This window comes from Rhincodon typus, chromosome 1, assembly GCF_021869965.1.
Source record: "Rhincodon typus isolate 14 chromosome 1, sRhiTyp1.1, whole genome shotgun sequence".
NCBI classification, from domain to species: Eukaryota; Metazoa; Chordata; class Chondrichthyes; order Orectolobiformes; family Rhincodontidae; genus Rhincodon; species Rhincodon typus.
Window position 1 is genome coordinate 124,944,963 of NC_063332.1, and position 18,452 is coordinate 124,963,414.

Consider the following 18,452-nt stretch of genomic DNA (forward strand, 5'->3'; position numbering starts at 1 on the left):
ACTGGAATATGCCATTTAGTGGATCTATTAATCAGCTCACCCTTGTTGCATAACAATAGATTTTAAAAAGCCTATTCCCCAGTTGGTTCCTCAGCATATTTCAGGAATTCTTCCACTACAGCGTTGGTGCTCATTAGTCTATATGTCATAAGTCATATAAGTCATCCTTGATTATTGTATTCCCTCGGTACACACACTTCTAATTTCTTGATTTATGCCATGCCCCACAACTGTCTACACCTACAAACTATGCCTACAAACGTTTACTGCTTTAGATGTTTCTTAGGTCAAGCCAAACAGGTTCTACAACATTTTCTTCTTGTCGGAGATCCTTTCTCAGTAATACGCTGATAGCATCCCTTATTATCAGCACCACACCATCTCCTTTAACTTCTTGCCCATGCTTCCAAAATGTCATATATCTTTTAAAGATCAGCTCCAAATTTTCAAGGCCCTGCAGCCATGTCTCTGTGCTGACTACTAAATCATACTCTTTTACTTCTGTTAGCACCATCAATTCACAGATCTTGCTGTGATTGGTGTGTGCATCCAGATAGACTGCATTTAATTCTGCCTTTTTAATACTATTCTTTAAGTTGATTCAGGCTGATTTGCAGGGTTGTTTCTGTTGTTTTTTAAATTCATTTATAGCTTTCCTACTTTCAGTAACCTGCTTTGCCTTTTTATCCTATCTGAATTCACTGTCAAGTTCCCATCCTCTGATAACCCAGCTTAAATCCTGCCCAACAGCACTAACAAGCCTTCCCAGGTGGATATTAGATAAGACCAGAGGGCAGGAAGCTAGGCCAAGTCAAGGGCAGGGAGAGGCGAGGGCAGGGGGACCCAAAGCCAGGGAGGATGAGGTGTAGGGGTGTCTGGGGGTGTGGGTATGGGGAGGTGTGGAAGAAAGGGTAGAAGGAGGCAAAGTCAGGATAGGGGAATGAAGGAGGAGACATGATCTGGGCTGTGAAGACGATGATAAAGCAGAAACGCCAACTTAATTAGAAGAAACAGACCATCAAAATAAAGCATTGGAAAAAAAATTAACTTAAGCAAGGCAACCTAAAGTGAAGACTTGCTTTATTAACAGAATTATTGTAAAATACATACATTTTTAAATGCAGAAACCTTTCTTAAATTATTTTCCACTGATTGGGTTAGTTCTTGGAAGTTTGGCGATGTGTAAAATTTATTTGAATATAAATTCCAGCAAAAAAAACTTCTGAAAAGTAGCACAAATTTTTTGATCTCAATATGAGCCTAAATTGCCAATTGTGCCCACAACAGAAAAAAAAATTACATTTTAGTAATTTTTGTAAAGCCCAGTAGACACCATTGATAAAATGTATGTGCTGTCCCACTTCTACCCAAGTCAGACCGAAATGCATAGTCGTGAGAAAAGCTGGATTTGTTGCTGTCTTCCTGCCTTTACAGACCAGTCACTTGTGCGTTACAGATTCAACCAGCAACTGTTTACAGCCTGTAGGTCAAACAAGCAGCATTTCAACAAGAACAATAGTTGGCATTAGGCTTGGAGAAGTATTAATTGCAAATTACCCAGATATACCTGTCTTGTAAACTTTGTAAGATTAAGTAAAGGAAATATCACTATTAAAAATGTGCTCTCCCAAATTCTGTAATTTCAAATCATGTTGTCCCATATTTTTGTGGGTCCTGCATTTGAAATTGTAGCCTGCAGCAGGTTCTTGGGAGCCTAGCTTCAGAAGGCAGTCTTTGCTTTCAAGTGCCTTCAAAGGTCTTTGTATCAGCTCTGGCTGAAGCTGCTTGTGGTGTTCCTCGCTTCTGGCATCATTGTAACCTGTAAATGGAATGATAAGAACAGTCATCCCTTCGCTCTCGCTGTCCGATCCCCCAGGCCCTGAGTCTTAATATACGACAGATCCTCGTTATCCAGGGGGATAGGGGCATAGACCTCCTGTGGATAACAAAAAACATGGATACTGCTATAATGTAAGTCTCCTGTCTATGATGAAGGACCACGCAATCAGATGGGATGAGTCAATTGGGAAAAATAGGCTGAGTCTGGGACCAACCTCCTGAGTGCACGGTTCCACAGGTAGAAAATCCATGGATAATGAAGAGTTAGTGTAGCTTTTGAATAGTAGCAGAAAGGTCGGGATAGGGAGAAATCAATCAGTAGCTTTAACCAATGGAGGAGGTGATACATGGGAATCATGCAGTGACATTCTATGAGTTACCACCAAGTGAAAATATTCCAACTTGCCTGCTGTGGGTAATAAAAACATATATTCTTTCTGGATAGATTTGTGTTTTTCCTAACCGAGTGCACAGTGAAATGTCCATCCCCAGTCTACGTGACCAATGTAAATAGAGGGAAGGGTAATTTACCGAATGTACTCCTACAATAGGAGAGACGACAGCCCAGTGGTATTATCGGAGCCCTGTTGATCCAGAAACACGGGTAATGTTCTGGGTACCTGGGTTTGAATCCCACCATGACAGATGGTGGAATTTGAATTCAATACAAAGAAGCTGCTGATGACCATGAATCCATTGCCGACTGTCAGAAAAACCCATCTGGTTCACTAATGTCCTTCAGGGAAAGAAACTGCCAGCCTTATCCAGTCTGGCCTACATGTGACTCCAGGCCCACAACAATTAGGATGAGCTGGCCTAGCCAACGACACCCTCATCCCGTGAATGATTTTTTTTAGAAAGGCACCATTTGATGTTATCATTTTGTTACATGTTCTGTGCAATTTTTGTCAAATTGACAATGAGTTGTTATGATCTGGAATGCACGGCTGGTCTTGTAGGGTTTGTGGAAACAAGTTCAGTAGTATCGTTCCAAACAGAATCGATTCAAATCATGAAGGGAAAATGCACAGTGCTATGGGGATTAAGAGGGGGAATGGGATTAATTAAATAATTGCACCAAAGAGCCAGTGCAGGCACAATGGTATGAGTGGCTACTTTCTGTGCTCTATCATTTTATGGTTCTATAATGTATTAACGTGTACATACTAATCATCAGTATGTTTCTGCTTAGGATAAGCATTGCATCATGGGAGAGCAGAGACAATTCCGTAAACGAAAAACATCCTCATGGTGTATTAAAGGAAAGAACTTCACGTCAGCCCTTACATCAAAACTTTGCCAGTGCACAGAGTTTGATTTTGAGTGGTAATTATCTGTTTCTTTGACAGTTTACCCTGGGGCCTGTCTACTATATTAGAATAACAAATAGCAAGATTAGAAATTGCTTAATATAATCTTAAGAGTTTAAGTACTGAGAAATATTGCAATTCTTGCCTGTTTGGTTTATGCTTTCGTTGTGAACACTAGCCTATGGGTGATATGCGAAAATAAACGTGATGGAAGTAGCTAATAATTACTAGCTTTGAGGAAGGGCAAGAGAGTTTAATCACTGATTACTGTTTACTCTCTGATGTTCCCCAACCTGTTTCATATTTCTTGCATTTTTGGTGTTTTTTAAAAAAAATTTTCACAGATTCGATCCACAATTTTTTTCCCACAGTTGGTGGTATGGTGTTTCTTCAAAATTCTCCCCTCCCTTTTCAATAATTTTGACTTCCAGTTACTCCATAGGCTTAATGAGCTGGGAACCCTGATTTCACCTCCGTCTCCGTGAACCCATTGGATATATTCTAAATTCCGCTCTCATTGAAATCAAATAATTCAGCACAAATTGAAAGTTGAATTACTGAACTTTTAGTTCCGTGAAGCTCATGCTAGGCATAAATTTTTTGTAAAAGACATTATGGGAGTGGAGTTTGTGTAGTTTAGCACTTAGTCATAACATATTGAAACAGTGATGTTGTTCTGAATCATTTGATTAAATATATCCAAAAGATCTGCCTGACAAATCATGTGAGTTCATCACAGAACTACTGTATTTTGTTTCCATCTGACACCAACCTGCATAGAATTAAAAGAGAAAATAATTTGCAGATATTAAATGATGCCTTGCACAGAATGAGCTGAATTTTAAGCATTAACTTGTCTTAATATTGAGATGGTAACAAACTGATGTTCTGTGCAACAGAAATTTGAGGGGGCATTATTTTCTATTTTGAGAATGCTAGTTTGCAAATCTATCCAGCCATTCCTAAGAATTCATGTTCGATGCCATATTGTCAATGCTGTTGCTATTTTGCAACATGCTTCAGGTTTTTGTAATCAAGGCAGTGTGATTTTCATAGAGTTGCTGAATATACATTTGCAATCAAGCTGCATTGACATCATGAAGCTACAAGGACCTTGCAAAGCATTTGGTAAATGCACAATTTTTTTTACTGCCGGTATTATCATCAGGTAAACATACAGTGATTGCATTCAATTGTTTCTTCAGTGTAGGAATTAAAATGAATCAACCACATTTTGTATTATATACACACATATCGACTTATACAGCCACAAAATGCAATATATGAAAATAAGCCAGACATGATCATTTACTAAGTAGAGATAAGCTTGGAAATCAACTTCAAAGTCTACTCCCGATAATTAGACCAGGCACATGCTTACCACTGTGGAGCATTGACAAGGTAAATCAAGTTACAGTAATTCGATGCCTTAATAAGGAATTTCTACTTCATTGTATAACACCCAGTCTAGTGGGGAGTTCCTTTAATGTACAGGTTATATCGAATTCTAGTGTAAATATTCAACTTGACACCTGTTCTAGAAATAACAGGAAATGAAATAATCTGTATAATGGCCATCTGATCCTCAGCATCAGTTTTACACCCAGACAATTATTTCAGTGTTGTTTTAACACTTTCACCTATTTAATCTTCATTGTCCATTGTTGTACTTTTTGCAGTGACTACGGCTTTGAACAACAAGCTAATGGCAGATGTGTCCCAGCATTTTGGTACAATCCAGACTCACCTTCTGAAGACTGTAAATTTGGACATACATACACCAAAAGCTCTGGGTAAGTACCAAACATGTCAAAAAAGAAAAGTTTATGGTTCCTAGTCTCTGGTCCCTCTACCCCACACAGGCTTCGTGTATGTGCGTACCATTTTGGTTACTGCAACCTTCTAATGATAGGGCTGTTTTTGTTGAAGATAAGACAGCAGTTTCCCCCTATGTGTCTCTTCTCTGTATTGATGAGTTACCCATTTGGATGTGAATCTCATGGAATAAATTTCAACCTTCACTACCTGGATAGTAAAGAATTTATTGTGACATCCCAAAGTATTTTGCAACCAATCCAGTGCCTTTGCAATGTAGTCATTCTTTAACCCTAGAAAACACAGTAGTCTATTTCAGCACAATGAGGCTCCACAAACTAATATGTAAACAACCAGATAAGGCCACTAAATGTAGGAGCAAATATGGCCCCGGCCGGTGGTGACTTTTGCTTGGTACCTCACCATGATTGTAGCAGATCATATCCTACCTCTGTAAGTTATACACAGTGGAAGCTTCTGAGCTAGTGGCTGTGAATGTGAAATGAAGTGATGGTGTCGCATCTTCATCATATCTATCTTTTCAGTATTGTATCATAACCAAGTTTCTCTTCTTAACTGTCTGGAAAAAAAAAGACATGAGGGTAAGGGTATAGTACTGTGTTACTTGAGGGGGAAATGTAAGAGGTGTGTGTTAATACTAGCACCAGAGAATGTAGAATGAGAGGTAAATGGGATTTGAAAATAATGCTTAATCATCAGAGTACTGTCATCTCAGTGATTTCAACACTTCCACTGGACATGGCCTCAACAGTTCCTTTTCCTGTATTAAGCAGCACTGTTTCCCAATATTTTTTGTCATAATTTATGCATAGAATGTGGACATTGATGGGTGGACCAGCATTTATTGACCTCCCTAATTGCCCTTGAGAAGGTGTTGAGGTGCCTTCTTGAACCAGTGTAGTCTGGCTGATGTAGATAGATCCACAATAGTGTTAAGGAGGGAGTTCCAGGATTTTGATCCAGTGACAATGAAGGAACAATAATATATTTCAAATATATCGGTCAGTTTTTGTCCAATGTGTGCAGGAGGGTTTCCTGTCGCAGTATGTAGATAGGCCAACATTGGATTTGGTACTGGTTAATGAACCAGGCCAGGTGTTAGATTTGGAGGTAGGTGAGCACTTTGGTGATAGTGACCACAATTCGGTTACGTTTACTTTAGCGATGGAAAGGGATCAGTATATAACGCAGGGCAAGAGTTATAGCTGGGGGAAAGGCAATTATGAGGCGATTAGGCAAGATTTAGGATGCAGAGGATGGAGAAGGAAACTGCAGGGGCTGGGCACAATTGAAATGTGGAGCTTGTTCAAGGAACAGCTACTGCGTGTCCTTGAGAAGTATGTACCTGTCAGGCAGGGAGGAAGTGGTCGAGCGAGGGAACCGTGGTTTACTAAAGAAGTTGAATCTCTTGTCAAGAGGAAGAAAGAGGCTTATGTAGAGATGAGGCGTGAAGGCTCAGTTAGGGCGCTTGAGAGTTACAAGTTAGCCAGGAAGGACCTAAAGAGAGAGCTAAGAAGAGCCAGGAGGGGACATGAGAAGTCTTTAGCAGGTAGGATCAAGGAAAGCCCTAAAGCTTTCTATAGGTATGTCAGGAATAAAAGAATGACTAGAGTAAGATTGGGGCCGGTCAAGGACAGTAGTGGGAAGTTGTGCGTGGAGTCCGAAGAGATAGGAGAGGTGCTAAATGAATATTTTTCGTCAGTATTCACGCAGGAAAAAGACAATGTAGTCGAGGAGAATACTGAGATACAGTCTATTAGACTAGACAGGATTGAGGTTCATAAGGAGGAGGTGTTAGCAATTCTGGAAGGTGTGAAAATAGATAAGTCCCCTGGGCCGGATGGGATTTATCCTAGGATTCTCTGGGAAGCTAGAGAGGAGATTGCAGAGCCTTTGGCTTTGATCTTTATGTCGTCATTGTCTTCAGGAATAGTGCCAGAAGACTGGAGACTAGCAAATGTTGTCCCCTTGTTCAAGAAGGGGAGTAGAGACAACCCTGGTAATTATAGACCAGTGAGCCTTACTTCGGTTGTGGGTAAAGTGTTGGAAAGGATTATAAGAGATAGGATTTATAATCATCTAGAAAGGAATAATTTGATTAGGGTACACGGTTTTGTGAAGGGTAGGTCGTGCCTCACAAACCTTGTTGAGTTCTTCGAGAAGGTGACCAAACAGGTGGATGAGGGTAAAGCGGTTGATGTGGTGTATTTGGATTTCAGTAAAGCGTTTGATAAGGTTCCCCATGGTAGGCTATTGCAGAAAATACAGAGGCATGGGATTGAGGGTGATTTAGCGGTTTGGATCAGAAATTGGCTAGCTGTAAGAAGACAGAGGGTGGTGGTTGATGGGAAATGTTCATCCTGGAGTTCAGTTACTAGTGGTGTACCTCAAGGATCTGTTTTGGGGCCACTGCTGTTTGTCATTTTTATAAATGACCTGGATGAGGGCGTAGAAGGATGGGTTAGTAAATTTGCGGATGACATCAAAGTTGGTGGAGTTGTGGATAGTGCGGAAGGATGTTGCAGGTTACAGAGGGACACAGATAAGCTGCAGAGCTGGGCTGAGAGATGGCAAATGGAGTTTAATGCTGAAAAGTGTGAGGTGATTCACTTTGGAAGGAGTAACAAGAATACAGAGTACTGGGCTAATGGTAAGATTCTTGGTAGTGTGGATGAGCAGAAAGATCTCGGTGTCCATGTGCATAGATCACTGAAAGTTGCCACCCAGGTTGATAGCGTTGTTAAGAAGGCGTACAGTGTGTTAGGTTTTATTGGTAGAGGGATTGAGTTTTGGAGCCATGAGGTCATGTTGCAGCGGTACAAAACTCTGGTGCGGCCGCACTTGGAGTATTGCGTACAGTTCTGGTCACCACATTATAGGAAGGATGTGGAAGCATTGGAAAGGGTGCAGAGGAGATTTACCAGGATGTTGCCTGGTATGGAGGGAAGGTCTTATGAGGAAAGGCTGAGGGTCTTGAGGCTGTTTTCGTTAGAGAGAAGGTTAAGAGGTGACTTGATAGAGACATACAAGATGATCAGAGGATTAGATAGGGTGGACAGTGGGAGCCTTTTTCCTCGGATGGTGATAGCTAGCACGAGGGGACATAGCTTTAAATTGAGGGGCGATAGATATAGGACAGATGTCAGAGGTAGGTTCTTTACTCAGAGAGTAGTAAGGGCGTGGAATGCCCTGCCTGCAAAAATAGTAGACTCGCCCACTTTAAGGGCATTTAAATGGTCATTGGATAAACATATGGATGATAATGGAATAGTTTAGGTTAGATGGGCTTCAGATTGGTTTCACAGGTCGGCGCAACATCGAGGGCCGAAGGGCCTGTACTGCGCTGTAATGTTCTATGTTCTATGTTCTATGTTCTATTTCCAAACCAGGATGGTGTGTAGTTTGGAGGGGAACCTGCAGTGATATTCATTCCAGTTGTGACAGTTCTGACATTCCGACAAGCCTGTTCTCTTCAGCTTAGTTTCTGAGACCTCCAATTTTGTAACACCTTTTCCTGAAAGAGAGGTGATACTGTGACAGTGGTTGGGATTTACTGCTAATGAAGGGGTTTTCCACAACCCCGTCACCAATGGGAGACCAGCCTGGTTCTCCTTGTGTCCTCACGTTACCACTAGTCTAGGAATTCCACCTTAGAGAGCTTCCAACCAATCAGCAATAATGCCCCAAGGTCTAGCCAGGGGAATCACCATGGAATCTCTGAACGCTAGGTTTGGTGAGATTGTGGGTTTCTGGGAAGAGGGTTACCAGAGAGCGGGATAGAAGGTAAGGTCACGGGATTGACTTTCACAAGCTTCCGCAACTCCCGCAGCCCCATTCCTGATGCAGATCCCTCAATCAGGCAGAACACCACCCTCCCCCGAGGAGATGCTGTCAAATCCAACCGAGTTTGATGGTCAGCCTTAGGGGGCTTTGGGAAGCTCTGTGGGTGCCATAAATCTCGGAGCCAACGCTAATGAATAGGTCCGGAATAATTGCTTTCAAGCATTGCATTAATACGACTCATCGACATCCCCCACTGCCAGTTGGCAGGAATCCTGTGTTGGGCCCTTCCCAACCCAAAGTAATTTGGTACAGCTTTCCTGACATCAGGAATCTCATGCAGCTATTCCTGCCAGATTCTCCCAGGTCCCTGTTCCCCCATTCTGCCATCATGCCTCCTCTGGCCACCCAATGATTCCAATGAGTGGTATAGTCAGTTTGGCTGATGTTTCTGTCATGGTTGAAGTCATTGTCAAATGCATGTGGTATGAAAATGATGCTTGCAGCAGGACTAAGTGTATGGGTTAGGTAGTACATGGATATTAGGTGTGAGCTCAGAGATTGTGGCTTGGTGATTGATGGGCTGTAATAAATTGAGCATTGTTCTGGAGTTGGTATAATATGGCATCCTCGTATTGACCTGCGCAGCAATCTTTCTGTTCCCCACTTTTGGTTGTATGTCTAAATCGCCTCCTTTCCATCTCCTCTTCTGAGACCACCAGCGCAGCCCCCAAAAACATTGGAGCCCAGTCTCTCCCATGTTGTCATTCCTTGGTGTTTCCAAGTCACTTTAGCCTGACTCTGAGCACCTGCTCCAACATTACCCATAGAAAAGATGCAACTTGTTTTAAGTGGTGCATTGATTCACTGCTGAAGCTTTCAGGCAATGAACAATACAGATAGCAGTGACTGAAGACACAGATCATTCAGTCGAGTAGACAGCATGAAGTTAGTGTGCTGCTGACCTGACAGTGACCCGGCATGCATCTTGATCCCTGTGCCTGCTTTCAGGAACCATACAATTTAACTGCCATCTTGTATAAACAGGTCAGTTAGGCTATGGCAGTATGACTAGGAGCCTGTCTGATATTTTAAATGGTGATCTGAGCTACCAAGTGATTGTCGTGGTTGTAAGCGTTCCTGGTGGACCAGAAATGGGACCCAAATCTGCACACATTTTTAGTGTACTTCTCCAGGCTTGATAGAAATAAGGGATTCAAATGTCTCTGCTGCCAATTGGCTTAATCTGATATCCAAGGAATATCCTTATGGAACATAGAAAGCACCTTGATGCTCAATGTTGTGCTTTTGCTTGCCAGCCTATTTTCATTTCCTGCCTGCTTTTCTATGAAAAACGCTCTGGATGCCTGTAAAAGAGGCCCAAGAGTTAAAACAAGGCGGTAGTTTTCAAATCATAACTACTTGCTGTTTGAAAAAGATTTTCATTACTGGTTCTTCTGCCTGTTACCTTATCCCTGTGCCCTCTGGTTCATGATGTTTCCACAAATGGCAATTGTTTTTGCTGTCTACTCAGTCCAGCTCTTTCTTATACCTCTATCAAATCTCTAAGCATTTTCTCCTGTCAGGAAATATCAGTCCCAACTTCTCCAATCTTCCCATGTAACTGAAGTTCCTAATGTAAGATGATGGCCATTTTTTTTTTGCTGGAGTTTCTCCTGTTTCCACACTGTAATAGAGGAACCGAGCAGAAACTCCAGTGGAACACTACAAAGTATATTTTCAAAATGCATTCTTGAGATGTGAGCATCATTGTTAAGGTGCTGGTGCTGAGGCCTGTTCCAGAACCATTCAGGCCGTGTGGCTTTGGTACGCCCACAGTGCTGTTACAAAAGGAATTCCAGGATTTTGACACTCCACCAGTGAAGGAATGGCAATGTGGTTCTAAAGCAGTTTGGTGTGTGACTCGGAAGAGACTTGCAAACGGTAATTTCCAATGTGTCTTGCTGCCCTTGTTGTTCTGGATGGTAGAGGTTGCAGGTTTCAAAAATGATTTCAAAGGGCCTTGGCAAGTTGCTGCAGTGCAGCTTATAGATTCTTCACAATCCTGCCTTTGTGTATCACTGGCAGAGGGAATGAATGTTTAAGGTGGAGAATGGGGTGTTGCTCAAGCAGGCACTTTGTTAAAATGCTCTTATGGAATGACCATTTTTGGCAAGGTCAACATTTGTTGCTCATTTCTAATTGTCCTGGAGAAGGTCATAGAGCTGTACAGCACGGAAACAGACCCTTCTATCCAACTCACCCATGCTGACCAGACATCCTAAATTAATCTAGTCCCATTTGCTAGCATTTGGCCCATATCTCTCTTTCCCCTTCCTATTCATGTACCCATCCAGATGTCTTTTGAATGTTGTAATTGTACCTGCCTCCACCACTTCCTCTGGCAGCTCATTCCATACACGCGTCACCCTCTGCATGAAAACATTGCCCCTTAGTTCCTTTTAAATCTTTCCCCTCTCATCTTAAACCTGTGCCCTCTAGTTTTGAACTCCTCTACCTGGGGAAAAGAACTTGGCTGTTCACCCTATCCATGTCCCTCATGATTTTATAAATCTCTGTAATGTCACCCCTCAGCCTCCGACGCTCCAGGGAAAATAGCCCCAGCCTATTCAACCTCTCCCTATAGCTCAACCCTGGCAACATCCTTGTAAACCTTTTCTGAACCCTTTCAAGTTTCACAACATCTTTTCACAACAGAGAGACCAGAATTGAATGCAGTATTCCAAAAGTGGCCTAGCCAATGTTCTGTATAGCCACAATATGACATCCCAACTCCTATACTCAAAAAGGGTTTTTGGTGTTGAGCTTCTTGAGTGTTGTTGCAACTGGCAACTGGAGAGTATCCCATCATGCTCTGACTTGTGCCTTGTAAATTGTGCACTGGTTTCGCAGTATCAGAAATGAGTTATTTGTTCAATTTGCTTTTGTAGCTGCAGTATTTATACAGCACTTACCATATATATTTGTGTAAAAGTAAATCTTGTGTAAAAAGTGACTCCATAACATTTGGCTTAAAAGAATTTTTTTTATAAAGCTTATGGAAAAGTGACCTAAGATTTTCAGGATTCAAACTGTTTTCTAATTATTGATGACTTACCAATAATTACTCCGGTTCTTTAATTTAAAGGTGCATGTGGACACTTACAAATTTTCACAACTTTAATTCTTCTAGCAGTCTTCCATTCAATTGACAAGCCTAATGCATACCATATGATGTATCACAATGTCTTTCAGAGTGACAAAGGCATAAATCAATTTAAACTGGAGAAAAAATTGGCAGAATGGGTTAACAAATGTTAGCAAAATGGTCATATCGCCTGTGGAGCCATCTGACTCTATGCCATTAAAAATGTGAGGAAGGATGGTATTTCAGAATTCAGTGTTAGGTAGTGCACAAGATTCAGGGGAGATTTGATACCCCCTCAGAAAATGAAAATTTCACTGCATCTGCCACCTGACCTTGATGATTAAAACCATCAAATTCCACTGTTTTGTCATCCTGCATTGTGAGAAAAATGTGCATTGATTGGCCAACATTGGTGATAGCAATGAAAGTCAGATAAACATGAACAAGCCAACAAAAATGACCATTGCCTAGACTGATGGGAAAGCTGCCCTTATAAAGACAACTGGTCATAACACATTGTGGTTCACAGCAGTTCCACCTTGCATAGCGGATGGCACAAAATTAAAGGCGATGATGATATTCAATTGCAAAACCCCCCCCAAAGAGAAATTTCAGAAACACAAATCCCCTTGTCCACAAGAAATGCTGGATAAAGAAAGGTGGTTGCAAGAACTGGAACAAAGAGGTGTGGAATGTAAGACTACACAAAGAAAAAGTTTGCTTATCTGGGACATTTCCAAATCACACTTTATCCATGGTTGTCTGTGATGTGTGATTGACCAATATCATGTGGTAGAGATTCCTTGGGGCCTTGTGAATATTGTTCAGCCCCTTGTTGTGTGTATATTAACTCCCCAGACTAAATCTGAATGATGCGGACCAATTGAATATTGAAAAGCAGAAAAACATTCACTAACGGTTGAAATATGCTCTTCTTTCATGGTTACTCCATGACCCGTGGATGTGGCACCACAGCTGGAAGGTGCAACTTGCCTAACTCCAACGCAGTAAATATAAAATGTTTCTTGCTTTGGAGAACATCTCAGCATAGGGCACATTCCTTTTCCTTCGTTAGTAGCACTACCAATTTGCCAGCTCTCTGATTGAGGCAGATTAACTCTAAGAAGAGGGACACTGCCTTACTTGACCTCCTAATTGGCTGTTGCTAAGATAGTGCTATCCCAGGTCCCATCACCAAAATGGATTCACGCCCCGCTTTCGATCTTCTCAGCCCTTTGATAAAATTCTGGATATTGTTTACACTGATTTGTGAGATGATAACAGAAAATCTGCCACACATCATAAAGGGAATTATAGAGAAGTTAAAAAAGAAATGATTTACAGAGGGGATTAGAATGTTGCCACAAATGGTTGTTGAAGTCCAGAAATCCTTTAAAAAGACCTTTATGTACTTACTTGGAAAAGATGAATGGAACTTTTCCATACAGTAAGATTAGACAAGGTGGTTACCAGGAAGTGAGGCTCCACAACAGATGTGATGAGCAAATGCCCATTTTTAATGCTGCTTTTTCTACAATTCTGCAAAATGTCCACATCCACTCGGAGACCTCAAATGTGAAAGCTGAGATTTCTGCCTTTCTTCATAGTTTTCTTCACTTTTTATTCTATGTCTTTAAGACTGACAAGTGAATGACCTCTCACCAGTCCCAAATTTCTGTGAACTTGGTGTTATGTTTAGCAAATAACAGCTGACCCTTCTTTGTAAATTCTGCAGTGCTAAACTATCCCATTCCAGAGTACCTTTATAAAGAAACGGTATAAGGCTCAGAAGTAGCCAGCATTGCATTGGCAACAAAGGCTTTGGTCAGCAATGTGGCTTATCTTCACCGTAGACCTTAGGCTTTTTGAGTTGTTTATCTGTTGTTCTGTTGCTCTAAAATCTGATTTTGATGTACGAAATGGGTATGCACCGAAGCACAAGAGCCAAGGCTATGACAGAAGTGCTTCTTTCTGAGGTGTTTTTGCAATAGAAGTGTGACAAATGAGGTGTTGATCAGCCTGCTGATAGTTTGTTTTCTTTCAGAGTCCTGTGATTGCTTGTGAATTTGGTAATCTTGCAGCCTCCCAATGGTGGTGTTTTAGAGTAATTTTCATTAATGATTTTCTCTCCAGGTTAGGAAACATAGAATCCCTACAGTACTGATAGGGGCCATTTGGCCTATCAAGTTTGCACTGACCTTCCAGAGTATTCCAGCCAGACCAACTCCCCCACGCTATCCCTGTAATCCCACATTCACTGTGACTAATCCACTTAGCCTGCACATCTCTGGAAAATGGGGTATTTTAGCATGTCCCATCCACCTAGCCTGCACATTTTTGGACTGAGAGGAAACCCACTGAGCCACAGAGAGCAAACTGTAAATAGTCACCCAAGGCTAGAATCAAACCCGTGTCCCTGGCAGTATGAGGCAGCAGTGCTAACTACTGTGCCATCTCGGGACACTTTTTTTCACCCAGCGTAGGCGTCAAGTGAGAGGAAGATAGAAATCGATTTATATTGTACAGAATCATGTGCCAAACAGTATATTTTCCCCCTTTTCTTCTGTTTCTGTACACATAGTGTAAGTGTATCTATAGAAGGTGGTGTGAATGCTAAAGCTTTGACTTTTCTGAACAGATACAGGAAGGTGGCACTGAATGCCTGTAAGGGTGGCGTGGACAAGCGACAGAGCTCCATGCAGCGCCGATGCCCAATAATGGCTCCTAAAGGGCTCCGTATAGTGACAAAAGGAGAAAGACTAGCAGTCAACCCTGGTGATGATGTTACATTCTTGATAATGCAGAATCAGGTAATTATAGTGTTCCTGATTCTCTCTCTGTTTCTTTAACATACGCACATGCAAACAAGCATGCAGCCACTGGACAGGTCACGTCATCAAATTTGCTTTAACTGGACTGAATCTGTGCAAAGTATAAATGGCAACAATGACAGTGAAGGTTACAAAGCCTGTTTAGGTGTAATTGTGGTAAATATATAGTCTGCAATGTGATTTGTACTGCTCATTGTACTGAGTGCTTAAGGTGGATTTTCCTACACTATCATTTTATGATGACTGTTGTTGCAAAGACAGCAATGGCCCAAAATCCTAAGTACTTCCATCCCTGGGCCTATTGATTTTATCAAGTGAGTTGCTGATCCATGTTTTTGAAGATGCAACCACCAGTTTATCTTGAGATAGCTGATAATGGCTGTGATGGTGAAAATTGCCTCAGCATCTTTGATTGAGGAAAGAAGAAATTAGCCAGTGCTTTTACTCCAGGTAACGTTTCAATTTCTGCTGGAAGTACAATTTATCCATCTAATGAAAAGAGGTATGGATCAAACTGTCAGAAAGCTTGCTGACACATGGTGCAAAATTACATGTAAGTGATGGCTACCTGGACAATGGCCTGGAACTGTACCCTGCTGAACACTCAGTACTTTCAGGAAAGATGGGTGTTACATGAGGAAAGATTAATCGAGGAAGCTGAGAAAACGGTTATAAAGACCTGAGCCGCCATGACTGCATGGTATAGATACCGCCAATTGTTTTTTAATTGACCCCTTAGGTCTAAACTGACATAATAGTATACTTAGCTTCAGATCAGTACTTTGTTAATTGAGCATAAAACAAAAATGTATTTAATCACTTCCAGAAGGCTAAATGGTGTGTGCGATTCCAGTTCGAGTCAGTATAATTAAATTCTTGTTCCTGATCCACGTGAATGGAAATGTTCTGTAGGGATTTCTATTATTATGAAGCCTAGCTCAAGGAATATTTTCATTGAATCATATACCAGCAATTGGCACCTTGCAAACCGCCAAGCCTTTCAAAATGTTTCACTAGCAATTGTTCTTCCTCTCCGTGCTGATTACAGTGTTTTATGGTCAGGTTCAACAGGCAGTGCCCCTCAACACATCAGTAAGTTGCATATTCTTTGAGCATGAGACATGACATTTACAGTCGGCAGACAATCCTGTGTTTGAGGCTGTATAGATATTACCAGTCTACCATCAGCTGATATCAACTACCCTCATCACAGAACAGAGACTGAACCAGAAGCTGCTTTATTTTGCATAGCACAGTGCCATACCTTCCAGTATGCTTACCCAGCAAGCCACCTTTTAAGTAATTTATGCAATTTTGCTTTTGAAGAATTAATCTGACTTCTTCTCTATCAGAAGGTAGGGCAAGGAGGCAGATCTCACATCACTCTAGCAGGAACAGAAATTAAACCCTGAGCTGTTGACACCAATTTGATCCACACCAACCATCCAGACAACAGCATCCCCTGTGGACATACGTGAGCTACAGTTTACAGAGGACTGTAGTACTGTTGCTCACTCTGCACCAGTTTTGCAAGCCAACATAATCTCTTCAATTCTATCTATAAGTGACTTAGCCTGACCCTAAATGTTCCCAAAGTAAAACTCGTTTATAAACTCAGACCTGGTCAGTCAAATATTCCACCATCCAGTATGTTGAAGGATATGTTGAGAGAACTTTCAAACTTTGGCTAGAATAGATGAGGAGACCCCAGCCCCACCTCCACTGTAGAAGCTCGATCTTCTACAAGCTATGGTAGTGGCTGCTAGACAACAAAGATTTCTCTGCAAGTTACCACCACAATCCTGTGATGCAGCAAGGCCTGGACTAGAGAAATCCACCAGCAATGCCTCTGCCTCATTTTCTCCATTCAGTGGTAGGACTTTAGGACTGTCTTGAAGAAAGCACTGGGCAAAATTGTTACAACATCGAGTCTGGACACATTGTCCAGTTGAAGGAAAAGCATCTCCCCATCAAATAGTTAAGTGTTCCAGGGAGCACAAATAAAATACGACAAAGACACTCCAACATTCTCCTTCAAATGTGTCAGCATTAACATTAATGGCTGGGAAGAACTTGCTACCAGCTTTTCAAAATGGTGACAATTGGTCCTTTAAGCTGCATCATGCTTTGACTCTAAGTGCCTTAATGATGAGGGGCAGCCGTTGAGATGGAAACATAACCGAGGAAAATCCTGCCTTTCAAACCCCACTACCTCATAGAACATCCTGCTTCATGTGTCCAAAGATCTGCAGGTCCACAATTGGCCTGTTGGTAGAAACTTATGACTAACTTGTCATCATCCTCAAATTAAGACAATGAGCCTCTTCCAGTTCAAACTATCCAGCCCCCTCAAGCCACTCTCACGTGTTTCCTCCCTTCTCGCCATCTTTGGTAACCTTACCTTTAACCATCAGGGCCTGGCAATTTGATCTTCTTCTCCTTTAACACCCAGCCTTGACAGGTCTTTCTTCACCTTCTTAAAACTTATTTCTGCTGCCACATTTCTCTTCATTCTTTCTAACTTCTGCCTGGGCATGCTTCTTCTAAATCAATCCATAGTTCTTCATTGTGAAAATCATCTAAGAACAGATTGCACTACAAAATATTCAATATCACGCTTGTGTTGGTACTTGTATGGAAATGACAAAGCAAGTAACTTATAAAGGAAGCATATACAAATATAATGTCTTGGCAAATTATTTACATAGTTAATGTAAGAAATGCAGAGCACTCTAAAAGTTAACTACCTCTTGCCCTTTTCCTGCTTTCTTTTCTCAACCCTCCAGTTGTCTTCCCTTGTTTGTGAAAACATTTGACACATATTGGCAAATGAATCTTTGGGCACTTACAGCCATCTGGCATATCTCTCATTTTCAAATGTGTGAAACTAGAGCAGGAGTATTGAACTACATGCTTGTCTATACCTGTTCAGATTAAGATTCGGTGAACCCTAGATAATTTTATTCCTCCTCCTTAGCCCTGGGACGTTGACAGCAAATGCAGTGCCCCTTGTCAGAAATCAGCCAACTCAGTACACTGGCAAATAAATTTTATTTTAGTAAAGTTTTCCCAATTGGTAGGATAGGGAAACAGAGTCAGCTTCAGCAACTTTGTTTTGTTCAGCTTTTCACTCGCTGTTGCTTATTGTAACCATTGTTTCCTGAAAACCCAGCATTAAAATTCTGACAGAAATATGTGGAAATTAGTGCAGTAATATTCATATGGAAGTGTAACTTCCCAATTTGTGCCAGTAAATTGAACCAATTACAAAGTGCCTTTAGCATCAGCTGTAACTCTGACGTAAATTACAGGAATAAAATTGAGTGCATGTGTTAATAAGATCACAGCTGCTACCTTAGGTTATTGCTGTCTGTAAATAGATATATTTTATCATGATTACAACATTCTATGAATAGCCTTGGAATGAACTAAAGATTCAAGCTTTGGATGGTTAGTTTGCTTTATCACTGTACATAGTTGACAATGATATATAAGTCACTAGTACTTCTTGTGAGAATGTGGCAACATCATAGCAGAGCATAACTGTTTCATTCTAGGCTTCTCATCAACAATAACTCTACATATTTGAAGTATTTGATTCAAGTATTTTAATGTGATTGGGGAAAAATGCCCCTGTTAATCAATGATAAATTTACAATGATGAATTGCAGTATATATTACAATAATAAATTAGAATACAGTAAATAC

The 18,452-nt window shown here is 41.2% G+C and overlaps 1 protein-coding gene across 2 annotated transcripts in view; it reads left to right on the forward strand.

The window, feature by feature from the left end:
* LOC109912422 (sortilin-related VPS10 domain containing receptor 2) overlaps positions 1-18,452 on the forward strand; it is a 367,773-nt gene that overhangs the window by 305,538 nt on the left and 43,783 nt on the right. For both annotated transcript variants that reach the window (XM_048598214.1, XM_048598220.1), the window contains exons 14-16: positions 3,032-3,165; positions 4,829-4,942; positions 14,552-14,723. In XM_048598214.1, the coding sequence (XP_048454171.1) occupies positions 3,032-3,165; positions 4,829-4,942; positions 14,552-14,723 (420 nt within the window). The remainder of the gene's footprint in view (positions 1-3,031; positions 3,166-4,828; positions 4,943-14,551; positions 14,724-18,452) is intronic.